General features: G+C 38.5%; 1 protein-coding gene across 1 annotated transcript; it reads left to right on the forward strand.

The window, feature by feature from the left end:
• Positions 1-1,410: 1,410 nt before the first annotated feature.
• On the forward strand, positions 1,411-5,710 carry LOC149378671 (RING/U-box superfamily protein). The gene is made up of 7 exons (XM_089602884.1): positions 1,411-1,768; positions 2,547-2,849; positions 2,943-3,151; positions 3,267-3,315; positions 3,423-3,512; positions 3,625-3,687; positions 3,775-5,710. The coding sequence occupies exons 1-7, from the start codon at positions 1,601-1,603 to the stop codon at positions 5,326-5,328; spliced, it is 2,436 nt and encodes an 811-aa protein (XP_089459010.1). The 5' UTR covers positions 1,411-1,600; the 3' UTR covers positions 5,329-5,710.
• The last annotated feature ends 8,572 nt before the right edge of the window (positions 5,711-14,282 follow it).

The raw sequence follows: 14,282 nt of genomic DNA on the forward strand, positions 1-14,282 counted from the left end.
AGAATTCTATTATTAATCACAAACATTCTTGATTAATTACAGACTCTATCGAAGGAGGAAAATCCTCCAACCAAACGAGTTTATCATCTATGGAAAGAGCGTAAGTTGCTAACCCATGGGCTGCCATGTAGGCTTCCCTATAGATGTGAGAGAACTTTACTCCTGGAAAGTTAGTCAATAAACTAGATACATCAGACAAAATGGAACCAAACTCATTCTTGAATGAAGATCTCATCTCCAAAGCTTGCACCACCGTCTTAGCATCTGACTCCACAAAGTGGATAGGCAGAAACACGTCCAAAGCCCAAGATAAGCCGTAGCGGAGAGCGAGAGCTTCAACTTCTTTGACCGTGAATTTGCCTGGGAGATTTTGAGCCAATGCAGCCATGACCAGTTCAGAAGAATTGCGAATAATAGCTCCAATTCCAACGAAGTTAGAAGATTTTGGAATTGAGGCATCGACGTTGAGCTTGTAGAGGTCGCAACTTGGGGGTACCCATCTTGCTTGGGAGCGGTCCTGTTTGGGGTCAGGACCGCTCGGCAAACTAACAGAAGATGAGCGTCTAGATTGGGCAACCTGAAATTCAAGAAGAAAATTTGACGTCCACGAGGTAATCTGGTAAGGGTCCTTCTTAATGTTTTCAAAGATCCTTTTATTCCTTGCATTCCATATAGACCAAGAGATACAAAGGAACAAAGAGAAGTCTTTTTTATTAAGAGAAGAGTGGACCGAGTGTATGATGTCATCAAAGTTAAGATTATAAAGCGACTTGAAACTTAGCTTAATGGTAGAGGTCCTCCAAATTTCTTTTGCGAATTTGCAATGATGATGATGTGACCTACTGTTTCCCAGGGTCCAGAGCATATCTTGCATTTTGGTGATTGAATGATCTTGCGTCTGTAAAGTCTAGTGGCAGTGGGTATGGCATTATAATATGCTCGCCAAATAAAAGATTTCACCTTGTTAGGAACTTGAGTATGCCATAATGTTTTCCACCATAAGTGAGTTGAGGAGGAGTCCGATGTGGATGCCTCTTGAGGTCTATGACTGGCTAACTTGTAACCTGATTTAACTTGGTAGTTTCCGTCGATCGTGTAGTGCCAAATTAATTGGTCACTATTATCCCTTAGACTTAAGGGAATAGCTTGAATTCGTTGGACGTCTAATTCACTGAATAGATGATGAAGCATAGGCGTATTCCATTCTTTATTATCCAAAAGCAAGTGGGATACACTTAGGTTTGACCTTTCAAGTATACAACTAATAAGTCTGACCGTAGCTGAAGTTGGTATCCATGGATCTGTTGCGATATTGATACGCATATCATTTCTTATCTTCCATCGGAGACCTTTTTGTAATAATACATTTCCCCACATAAACAGTTTTTTCATGTGGGAAAATAAACCCTAGTACCAAAAAACTACGCACCAACCAAACCATACAAACACTAGTATACCAATAGCCTCTTAAATCAACACACTTTTCCAAAAAAAAAAAAAAAAGAAAAAAAAAAGGCAAATAGCCCCGTCATTCTTCTTTTCTTTGCTCGCGAGTTCTCTTCTCCTCCAAAAACTAGGGTTCCGATCGTATTGGGAAGCAATGGACGACAGCTGTGCCGTGTGCGCCGACGTGATGGAATGGGCGGCGTACGGCCCGTGCGGCCACCGTGACGTCTGCTCGACCTGCGTCGCTCGCCTCCGCTTCATATGCCAAGACAATCGTTGCTGTATATGCAAGACCGAATCCGAACTCGTCTTCGTCACCAAGGTTAGGCCTTTTTATTCTTCGATATCCTGTTATTGATCGCTATCGAGTTGAATCGATTATTGTTTAATACGAGTGTTGTTCTTCCATTAGAATTGGTAAAGATAATAACCCTAAACCATATGTGTACTAGAATTTCATTTATTTTGTATTCGTTGAAACTCCAATTGCGGCCTAACAGAGTAAACCCTAAGCAATTCAGATCAAGAAAGTTTGTTTTTTCATTGAAACTGATTGAAGTTTTGCATTATTTGCAATTGGAAGTCACAAGTTTTTTTTTTTTTTTTTTAATTTACTCCGTCAGTTAGCTATCAATTGAATTGCTAATTGTTTACTTCGAGTGCTGTTCTTCTGATGGGATCGGAATTGAAAACAAGCGTTAAGGTTGTTGAAATATTATTTATTGGTAATTCGTTGAAACTCCATTTGAGACCTGCCAGAGTAAGCCCTAAGCAACTCAGCTAAAGAAAGCTTTTTTGTTTTGTTTGTTTCATTGAATAGGAAATTGATTTATCCGAGTGTTTTTCTTCTATTGGAATGGGCATTGGCATTGGCATTGATAATAAGCCCTAAACCTTTTGAGTCACCAGTTTTTTTTTTTTTTTTTTCTCCATCTGTGGCCTGCAAGAGTAAGCCCCAAGCGATACAGCTCAAGAAAGCCTGATGGATTGAAGTTTTGTATAATTTAGAAGTCACAAGCTTTTTATCAGCACAATTCCGATCAGTTTTGGCCTACTGTGTGGCCTCACAGTGTTGTGCTTTGTCTGTATGATTTGAATAGGCGATGGGAGACTATACGAGGGTCATCAGCGACTTTTCTATCCTCCCATTGGAGCCAAAGGAGGGTCGGGTTGGGAAGTACTGGTACCATGAGGGCACTCAGACATTTTTTGATGACCAGGATCACTACAAGATGGTCAAAGCTATGTGCAAGCTCTCTTGCAGCATTTGCGATAAGGCTGATGAACAACCGGGTGATGCTCCAAAGCGCCGCGCAAGGTTCCGGAACGTTGAACAACTTAAGGGTCACTTGTTTCATAAGCATCGGTCGTTTATGTGTAGTCTGTGCTTGGAAGGAAGGAAGGTAGTTTTGTTATCTAGATCATCTTCTATATGTCCTTGTTCGGTTTGGTTATTGACAAAATTTTCTCTCCCTCTGTGTGTGTGTATCGTCTAGGTATTTATTTGTGAACAAAAGTTGTATACTAGAGCGCAACTGAACCAACACATACAAAGCGGTGACTCAGAAGTGGATGGGACGGAGAGTGAAAGAGGAGGATTTTCAGGGCATCCCATGTGTGAGTTCTGTCGAACACCATTCTACGGGGATAATGAGCTATACACACATATGTCTACCGAACACTATACTTGCCACTTCTGCCAACGGTAAAGCAAACATGTTTCTGTAAAATTGTTTATGTTATGTTTATCGAACCGTATACATTGAAATTTAAATTAGGTGTAGCTTAAATTCGTTTTCCTTTGTTTTGTGTAATTCCAGGCAGCATCCAGGACAATACGAGTACTACAAGAATTATGATGATCTGGAGGTAAGTAGTCTCATGTAGGCATCGTTACTGTTTTTTTTTCTGCATTTTTTAATCACTGGCCTTTATTATTAATCCCATTGGTCTTGATTTGATTCCTTTTGTGATAGATCCACTTCCGCCACTCTCACTTTTTGTGTGAAGATGAGGGTTGCCTAGCGAAAAAATTTATTGTCTTCCAGTCTGAATCTGAAATGAAGGTGAGTAATAATTTAGAGCACGAGAATGATTCATAAATAAAAATATACATAAGGCTAATGCATATTGGAGTGTTATAATTTGTAAATCTGTTTTTGTTGGCTTGCTTTGCAGAGACATAACACTGTTGAACATGGAGGGCGTATGTCCCGTTCTAAACGTAATGCAGCTCTTCAGGCACGTACAGCATCTCAATTGTCATTATTTTTTTAGTCTTGTTTTGGCTTTGTCGCATTCCTAATATTCTCATAAAAACAATAACAGATACCAACGAGTTTTAAATACAACCGGAGTAATGAACAACCAGATCAACGCAGAGGAAGAGGCAGAGGAAGAGGAAGGACATTTCTTCCTGATTTTCCCGATAACCAACTTTCAAGGGCCATCGAGGAAAGTTTAGAGACGGCTATCGCAGACAACAGTTATTACGATCCTTCGACTGGTGGTCAGATCCCTCCTGACGTTGGAGATCCGAGTGACATGGACTCGATTGTTCAGCCATTCGACTCATTATCCACAACTGATTCTGAAGCTCCATCTAGATACCTTCAAGCTTTGGGTCACAGCTCGATGATTAGGCCCTTACAAGAGTCGTCCTTTCCACCACTCTCTACAGGAACTGGAAGCAGTCAGTCTAGACCTGCACAGGAGTCAGATGGTCCATCTAAAAGCAGTATGGCAGCACATCTTCGACGTCAAGGCAAGCGCGCCATGGCTGCTAATACGGGCGCGGCTTGGCCAGCTGCTAGCAATAATTCCGCCCAGGCTTGGCCTGCTATGAGCGACATGTCACGAGGCTCTACCCAGAACAAGACAAGCAGCACTAGTAACAATAATAGTGCATCTGGTCCATCGTATGCGGGTCTTGCTCAGGTGCAACCTGCAATGCCTCTCTCCTCGAGGGACAAGGGTAACTCTCGTAAAATCTCTCATTCGGCATCGGCGCCCAATCTGGTCGACAACGAATCAGATTTCCCTCCCGTTTCCGCGGCAGTGCCGGAGCGGGTGATTCCCCATCAGGTTCTTCCGAAATCGGATGATGTTCACACTGCAAACAAGTCTTTGGTGGAGATGATTCGCTCTGCTCTTGAGTTCAACGAAGAGAATTATACAACTTTCAAGGAAATAACCGGGCAGTATCGTCAGGGTGCGATTGACGCGGAGAGATATCTGACGTACGTTCGACGTTTTAACTTATCGCATCTTGTCCTTGACTTGGCTAGGCTTTGTCCAGATTCCAAAAAACAGAGAGAGCTCATCAACACCTACAACGCCAGCGTTCGAGGCAATGTTGTCCAGGGGATTGACTGGGCTCGCTCTAACGGCAGTTCTAAGAAAGGTAAAGCAAAGGTCTTGGCCACTCAAAGTGACATTTCAAAAGATACTCTGGCGGATAACTTTCTGAACTCCGTGCGGAAGCTTCAATCAACTCAAACGCCTATAGACGAAGAAGTAGAGGTGTTATCAAAGGATGGATATCGTGGGTCCAAGGGAAAATCAAAGTTGACAATCATTGACCGGGAGTCAGAACCAAATAATCATAGTCAACCCACGATAAGGCCCGGGAATTCGACGAATTTGCCCTCAGCAGGGAGTGGAAAATCGGGTAACGGGACTCAAGGTGTTAGTGAGAGCAAGCAACGGAAGAAAACATCGAAATTTCACCGAGTTCGCTTGGGCGAGGGTTCAGCCGCTGCGCTTCTTGATCTCGGACGGTCTGATTCTCCCCCGGATCCTGATCTGACCCAAGTTCAATCGGATGGAGGTTTGCCTGTACGGGGAGTTTGGCGAAAAGGAGGTCATAAACTTTTTCCGTAGCTTCGTTTTTGGGAAATCAGTCCTCATAATGACGAGTTTTGGTTATATATAGAGTTATCGGAAAAATGTTCCATCTTTTGCGTGGTTGTAAAATTGCAAGTGGGTCCAGTATTCATTAGCTACTACTGTGTGGCATCATGATTTGGAGGAGGTTGTGGCTTGAATGAAAACTGTATTCTCTATTCAAGTTCTAAGTTAAAGTACTAGTGTTTATACATACTGCCAAATTAAATATCCTACACTTTTGAGTCTGTTGTTGCACATGATGTCACTTTCTAAGGCAGCACAACTAGAAAGTAGAGTATTTAAAGTTCGATATCTGCATATTTGTAAATTAATTTTAAATTTGTTCTCTTTTTAATTTTTTTTGGTTCCGTATGAATTTCGTCACAAATCCAGTCCTTGCCAGATCATTGAGATTTGTCAATATTTTTGCACTTTTCATAAATGGGTAATGGGAAATACACGAGGAATTTTACAGTTTATATTGACCTTGCATGACGAGAAGGAAGACGCTTACATGTGAAAATAAGCCTAGTTAGGAAAGTCTTGGGCTTTTTACTACTTTTGTTACAGAACTTTTTTTTGTGGTATTTGCATCTTATGTCACAAATTGGCAATCCAATTGCAAATAAGTCACACGCAAAAATTTTAGAAAGTTTTAGAGGAAGATGAAGTGATTTTTAATGAGGTATTGTAAAAATTCAGAAGACATGGAGTAACTAATAAAAAGATTAAATGATGAGAGATAATAATTTGAAATTTGCACATGTGACACGAATGTAAATACGTAACACAAATGCAATTTTGACAACTTTGTGATACAAATGCAAAAAATTGACGAATTTGTGACATTGACGCAAATTTCCCCTTTTTTTTTGCTACCGAACTTGAAGCATAGTCATTGTTGCTTCTACCTTGTATCGCTTGACGTATGATATGAAGAACCTTATGGGTGCCTTCAATTGAAAAAACAGACTCTTTATTCAATATAGTTTTAGAGCCGTGCCCCCGTGGCACGGCATGTGTTTGATTTATTATTTATATATAGTTTTATATTTATTTTGTATTGTATTATGTTTTATCTTTTAAATATTAGATTTATCTTTTGTATATTTAGATGTAATGATAAAACAAAAAAAGGATTTTTTGTATAAAGTAGTCAATTCAAATTTAGTGTTTAGCAAAATAGTTTTAAGTTTTATGGATTAGTGCATTATAGCCACTTATGGTGTAAAAATACTAATATACCCTTGATGTTTGGACACACTTGTTTTTCTAGGATTTTCAAAATAATTAATCTAGGTGTCCAAAATTTTAATCCATTAGTTTTTAATGCACTTTTTATATATACCAAATAGTTTCAAAACTAATTCCATTCTCAAAACTAGGCAACAAATTTTCAAAAAAATTTAATCATACCTTCAATTTTGTTAATCCAGTTTCAAAAAAAAAAAAAAAAAAAAAAAAAAACAAAAAAAAACAAACAAACAAGTTACATGATTTCAGTCAGAGTACATGACTTCAATAATTTTAATCATACCTTCAAAATATTTAATCCCTTATCTAAACAGGCAACAAAATATTTGAAGTTTAGTCATCTACAACAAGAAGGCAACGAAGCTTTCAAAATATATAATCCATTTTTTGATGAACCAGAAGAAGAAGAAGACGACGACGAAGACAATGATGGTGGTGGTGATCAAGATGAACGATGATATTGACCATAAAGATAGACGACGACGATCTAGAGACCGCCAAGCTCTAGCTCAATCGCGGTGATTCCGGTGAAAAATTAGGGTTTCGCATCAGAGAAGATGAAGATGAGGCATTAGAACTTCGGATAGCCGGAGAAACCGGCTTGTGATTTCGCGGCGCCGGCGTGACATGGCGGAAGACGCTGCGACGTGGCAAGATTCGGTGGCGGAGATCTCGGAGCGTTGATGCTCTATCATATTCTTCTAGGTCATATTACTGGGTTCTTTAACTCATTCGTGAATAGCTACAAATAGATGCCTAAATACTTATGTCTTGAGAATTCGGGATATGATCTGAGTGGAAAGTGATTCAAAGATACGGAATCCAGCCTTCCTAAAAGAAGGTCAATGTTCACTCACCTAAGGGGATATTCCACAACCGATTGATTGCGCGCACTTTCGTAGTAAATATAGACGAAAGAATCTTTCTCTTGGGAAGCAACGATGCTTAGGGCTCGTATGTATCAAGAAAGGTATAACGGAATAATTAACTTTTCTCGATACGAGCTGAACCTAGAGAATTGAGCTCATGTACTGACTATATCAATGGACGCTCATATATATTGAGTAAAATATAATTCTAGTAACAAGAAGAGTGCAGTTTTGGCTCATCTTGTGGAGTGACACCAAGATTGACGAATCGAATGAATAAGAGAAAACAGAGATTTCGTCTGTTTGTTCGGATTCAAAGGAGCTTCAGTTATTAGGTTCATAGTCCCCAATGTGACTCTGATAAGATGGACAGAGATGCTCGTAATAATTAGATAATTGATTACACTCTCACTACTGCAACTTGGTTGCAATTTTCCTTCGCATTCGTAATAAAGTATCGTACAAATAAGTTATTAATTGTTTAAGTAACTTTGAATATCACTTAGATTTAAATGGACTTGTAAACGAGCAATTTAAATCAGCCCACAAAGCCAATAAGGCTTGTGTAGGCATGTACATGGGCCTTGGATTATTTTGATCAAAGCTCAATTGTATTGGGGCTTTTCTCAAATAGAAAATAAATATTATATATTAAACATGATCCGATTTGGTGAGTATTTAATGTAGAAATTATTTATGAGAGTATTATGGAGATATTCTCTATGTTTCCTTTTTTGTGGAATAGTATATCATATTGTGAGAAAAAAAAAATATTATAGAATACTATCTCTTATTGTGAGAAATAATAAATATATTAATGATGTTCTTTATTGAAAATATCATGGAGATATTCCATATTAATCAGTTACTAGATTAATATATTCTAAAGTGAGAAGTAAATAAATATCAATTATGAACTGGATATTTTATTTATTAAACTATCTTAAAGATATTTGATTTGTTCTATTCATAGAATAAATCTCTCCCATTTATTAGAATAAGATCAAAGGAAATCAAGTAAGTGCATAATCTATTTTGGGTAAGTTAGAAAGCTATAAACAGGAGGTTTGAGGTAGAGGAAAATTCGCCCAACTACCTTGTTCCCCGCTTGGAATTTTTGGCAGCCCCTCCCCTATTGGCAAACTCTCTCCATAGTTGGAAAATTTGTTCACATCATCTCCCAAAGAAAACAAGAATTATTCCGACACCTTGTTGGAGTAATTAGTGAGAATAGATTCGGCCCACACTTTGGTCTCTTTCCATCTGGAGATTACATCTTGGAAGACTACGGTATCGATCAACCCGAGCTTGAAGACCCGTAGATCCAAGGAGCAAGGAGTCGCCGAGAAATACGAAGGCTTGAAGATACGAAGATCCAAGGAGCCGCCGAGGAGTCCGAGAGCTTGGAGATCTGAAGATCAAAGGAGCAAGGAGCAGTCGAGATCTGAAGATCACTGGAAGATTGACGCAAGAAGAAAGGAGATCCAAATGCTAGGAGTGTGGAGGATCTATAACTAAGCCAAAATGTATGTAACTAAATCCTCTTATGATTTGTGTTGATAATGTTTTCCCAATATTAGATCTGTTGTTATTGAATAATTTTGAGTACTCTGGTAATTATTGTTTACGTTAAAAATTAGCGATTGTTCGTGTATTCATCTATTCCGCACTAGTAAACATATTGTAACGGTTAAGAGATTAGTTACCCAATAAGAAGTATTGAAACGATATTTCAAGTTCAATACATGGGAACCGTAATTAACCCTAGGGAAGTAATTTACCCATCAAATGACATCAGAGCGATCGTTCATGTCTGACACTAACAACCTTAGACTCCCCAACAATTGGTATAAGAGTGATTGTTCATGTCTGATACCATCTTATTTCCCAACATATTCAACTGAAAAATTCAATGAAGAAATGGAGTGTATAAAAGCAGAGAATGTCAAGGCGTTTGAGTGGCTCACCGAGAAATGGGACATGTCGCTGGGCCAGAAGTCAGTTTAGAACCACACTTAAGTGTGATATGGTACTGAACAACATGTGCGAGTGCTTTAATGGAACCAGGTTAGTAATATCAATAGTTCAAAGTTGATTATGTTTGTAATTTAACATTTTAGTGTTTAATTACATTTCTCTTGGTTGTAGATTGATTCTTCTTGCACGACAAAAACCTATATCGTCTATGCTCGAGAGAATCCAAATGTATATTCTACAACGCTTTACCAAACAGAGATTGGCAGTCACCAAGTGAGTTAGTGATATTGGTCCAAGATTTTCAAAAATATTGGAGAAGAACAAAAAACTATCATCATTGAATAGTGCGAATTGGTCAGGGGATGATGATATCCGAGTGACTAATATATGTGGGTCAATGTATGCAGTCAATCTAAGACATGGTACTTGTTCTTGCAAAAGATGGGACCTATCAAGTTAGTTACCATTGAATTTGAGGTTCATACTTGTTATTCAAAGTTCAAACTACTTACACTTGATCTGTTATGTTGAATTGTGCACATGCCATTGCTTGCATTTAGCATAAGCATCAAGAACCTGAGCACTATGTGTCACATTGGTACAAGAAACAAACTTATGTCAACACCTACAAGTTCAAAATATTTCCACTGATCTTACTGAGCAATGGCCACAAACGGGAAAAACACATATGATCAAACTACCTTACAGAGTTGAGCTATGTAGGCCACGAAAGCTGAGGCGTGTTGAACGCGATGAAGTCATACCACTTAGAGCAACTCGCATGATGCGCAAGTAAGTTACAACAAGATTCTCTCGGTGCGGGAAAACTAGTCATAACGTGAAGACTTGTTTTAAGGAGGAAGCAAGAGAAATTGGTAAGAATTCTATTCAGTTGCTCATTTTCTGTGAAACATGAATTGTGTTGAGTTTGGCTAAATTTTGGTTTGTTTTAATAGAGGCACAACAAAGCTAAAAGAGGTCCAAGTAAACCAAGTCGAGGTCCAGCCAGACAAGGTCAAACTCATCATAATCAAAGTCAGAGCCAAGGTCCACGTAATCAAGGCTAAGCCTACCATGGTCAAAGTTAGAGCCAAGGTCCAGCTCATCAAGACTAAGCTCATAATTTAAGGGTAATGTTTACGAAACTAAGTCAATTACTCAATTAATTGAAGTCAAATACGTGCAATGAATTTGTCATAGTTTTTTTTTTTGCATGAGTCCTAGATTTCAAACAACTCGAGGACCACGAACTGACACGGGACTTCAGCCACGCTCATTATTCTAGAATTGGCGTGTAGACTATTATTTTATGACTGAAATGGATACACAACATGTATATGAACCAAGGTTTGAAATGCCGTTTTTGTTTCCGTTTCGAGCTTCCTGATTTACGGAAAATTGTCATGCCGATGGAAAACCGAACGGAAAAATTGTGGAAAAGGGCAAGTGAAATGCCATTTTCGATGGAAAACCGACGCGCCGATGGAAAACCGAACGACAATATGTGGCGAAACAAAAGAATACATATACATATTTGTAAATATTATCCAAATTTAAAACACTTCAAATCATACATATCTAGCATAAATGTTTCATACTGAATGACATACTACCAAATTGTTCATGAAATAAATATGTTATACAAAGATACAGTTACAATAGAAAATTAAATGTATCAATAGAATTCCGATGGACGTCCCGGTTGGATAAAACTCGGTTAGTTTTCTTGAAGCTCACAATATTGAAACCAAGTGAAATGCCCCTTATACGATTGTCGGAAGTTTAGAACATGCTTGTCGTAGTTGGCTTGGTCGTACCCCACAACTTCACTTATTAGTGGACATTCTGGTGCACAGGCTATAATGTGCTTGGCACCGAACCGATCTACGCGTACACCGAACGTACGACGTCCACTTCCTTGCGGATTCACCTATGGTTGTGGCACTCCTATCGGATTAGGGTAACGATAAGAAGGACACGTATACGAACCGTCACTCTGTGTGTCTGACGTAGTGAATGACATTGTGTCGAACTGAGACATCAAGCGGTTGACGCCGTAGTCACTACCAGAGGACATGTATGCTTCATATCCTTGTTGGAAGTCACCGCAGTAATCACTACCAGAAGACATTTAATGCGCGGGCGCTCTCTGTGTTCCACCACCGTTATACGATCCGGTCTCAAAGCAAAGTAGTCTCCGAGTCTATTAAACATATAATATTACTTTCCATATTCAGCATACGTACATTGTTTGAGAGCTCCGACATGAATAAATGCGAATACACTAACCTGTCAGATCTTTGACGTCGTGACCTATGATCTGAATCTTGCGTGGCTTGATAACCTTGCTCCATAGTCCACAGATTGTAAGGTTGGCTACCACATCATGAAGACTCGTAATGGTGCCCACAAGAAGAGTTGTAGTCTTTATATTGTACATTTGATGTAATAAAGTCTCATGAAGACTCTTGCTTGTAATTGCCTATTCATTCATTAATAAAGTTGAAACGTTCATTCATTCTTTCTTTGTTTGAAGCTTTATGATAAAACCTTAGTCTTTTAGTCCATAAACAAACTTAACAACTTACGAAGAGACAAATGTAGATTTGCATGAACAAACTCTTCGTAGTTTGCTTAAAACGATATATTCGCAATCTAAGGGTCAAAGGACTATTGACCTCGGTATGATTGTTAGAAGAATCTGTTGGAATTGATCTAGGGTTTAAGAAAAAGTTTAACGCTTCGCAAAGCGGCGGAATTTTAAAAATTTTCTTTTCAAGTAAAAACAGTTTTTTACTAACCTAGACAAAGAGCAAGTACATATAAATAAAAACTATAATGAGCATAGAAGTTTACTAACCTTTCTTGAAGCTTGAACTTTGAGAAGCTTTTGGAAAGTTTGCAACGCTCGTCTCCTCACAGCACGTCTCTCTTTCTTTCCTCGGCAACTCGAGCAACCACGATGGTTTCTATCACTAAATCATTCGAAATAAAAGGAATCAGTGAGTGGGCACTTTTAAACACTACGACTTAAGAACGAGTCTTGAAGTCGCAGAGCTAAACTCTAGGTCAAATGAGGACCTAGGTGCCAAAACAATAAAACGAAATTGACTAGAGAGAGAGAGGAGAGGGGCGGCCACAAGTTCTAGAGAGAGAGGCTCTCAATCTCTAACTTATGTGGAAATGAGAAAACAATGAGAATGCGGGCCCTATTTATAGGAGAAGGGTTAGCCTTAGAAAAGGGAGTTTTCTCTTTTTTCCAAGCATTCATGAGCAATCTCTTATTGCCCATTATCTCCATATGCGCCCAACATTTCCTTTCCAATAAGGGATTTGTTTCCTAATTTGTTTCCTCTTCTTTGCTTGTCTTGGCCGCCCATATAGTTTCCCACATTGGGAAATTTGTTTCCTCTTTTTCTTTTGGCAAGTATCATGATACATTTATGCACAAAATATTCTCTCTTTCTTTGGGTATTATGGGCGCCCAACATGTCTCTAGAAGGAGCTTCTAGAAGCTTCTTCATTTGTTCATGACAACATGAAAAAGGCCCATTAAGAATTTTCAATAAAATTCATATGAAATGAAATTAATCCACAAGGCCCAATTAATCATAGTATCGCCGAGTGTTACTTGTCATCAAATGACCATGTCAAAAAATTTATTGACATTCATTTCATCCTATGTCTCAAAAGACAAAAATACCCTTTTGACAATTTTCGTTCTTGTTTTGACTTAGCTTCCAGTTTAACTATTCCTACTCGATGTGATTCGTGACAGTGACCTCATGGACCCAAATGAACAAAGCTTGAGCTAAATACTTGGACTCAAAAGTTCACAAACCTTTTCCAAGTTTAGCTTAATGTCAACTGACTCCACTAAAGAGTTGACACTAAAAATCTCTCGGTTCAAATGAATTTATTTTCTACTCAAGAATTTAACCTAATTGTAATGAGCGGATCCACAGAATATTATCAGTGTTTACCCTTCATGAATATCATCAGCTAGTCGGGATTTACAAAATTACCATTTTACCCTTCTAGCTGTTATTTCCTCTACTCCTTTGTCGCTTGTGAATAAGTTAGAAACAATGTATTGACGAGGAGCTAACAAGTCACATTGTTTCATCCAAAAGAGTCAAGACTCAATTTGGACACTGGCCAATTCATTTATTCACACTCCAAGGAACAAAGCATGAGGTGATATACATTGCATTTCAGCAATCTTGTACATGAATTCCATATCTATGAGAACTTCACAAAGTTACTCATGACATTCTCACAACTTAGTACTTCACCAATAGGCCCTGTTCGGAATCACATAGTGAGTCCGAACTCTGACTTTCTCAAATGAGAATACTAAGGTGTGAAATGACATGTCTCATTTCAGGATTAAGGTAAGCACGATGCAATTCATACGTAGTGACTTCGAGACATAAGAGGTTAAATGGTTTGTTCTTATCTTGTCTCTAGAAGTGCACTGGTCAATTCAGTACCTTCGGAAGATACCTAGAAGAACTATAGAGTCTCCAACTCTCAATGCCTCATAACCAGACATCATAGATTCTTCTAACAATCATACTGAGGTCAATAGTCATTTGACCCTTAGATTGCGAATATATCGTTTTAAGCAAACTACGAAGAGTTTGTTCATGCAAATCTACATTTGTCTCTTCGTAAGTTGTTTAGTTTGTTTATGGACTAAAGACTAAGGTTTTATCATAAAGCTTCAAACAAGGAAGATTGAATGAACGTTTCAACTTTTTATTAATGAATAAGAAATTACAAGCAAGAGTCTTCATGAGACTTTATTACATCAAATGTAGAATATAAAGATTACAACTCTTCTTG

This window comes from Urtica dioica, chromosome 12 (genome assembly GCF_054948205.1).
Source record: "Urtica dioica subsp. dioica isolate 48M chromosome 12, U.dioica_male_clone48M_v1_H2, whole genome shotgun sequence".
Lineage (NCBI taxonomy): Eukaryota > Viridiplantae > Streptophyta > Magnoliopsida > Rosales > Urticaceae > Urtica > Urtica dioica.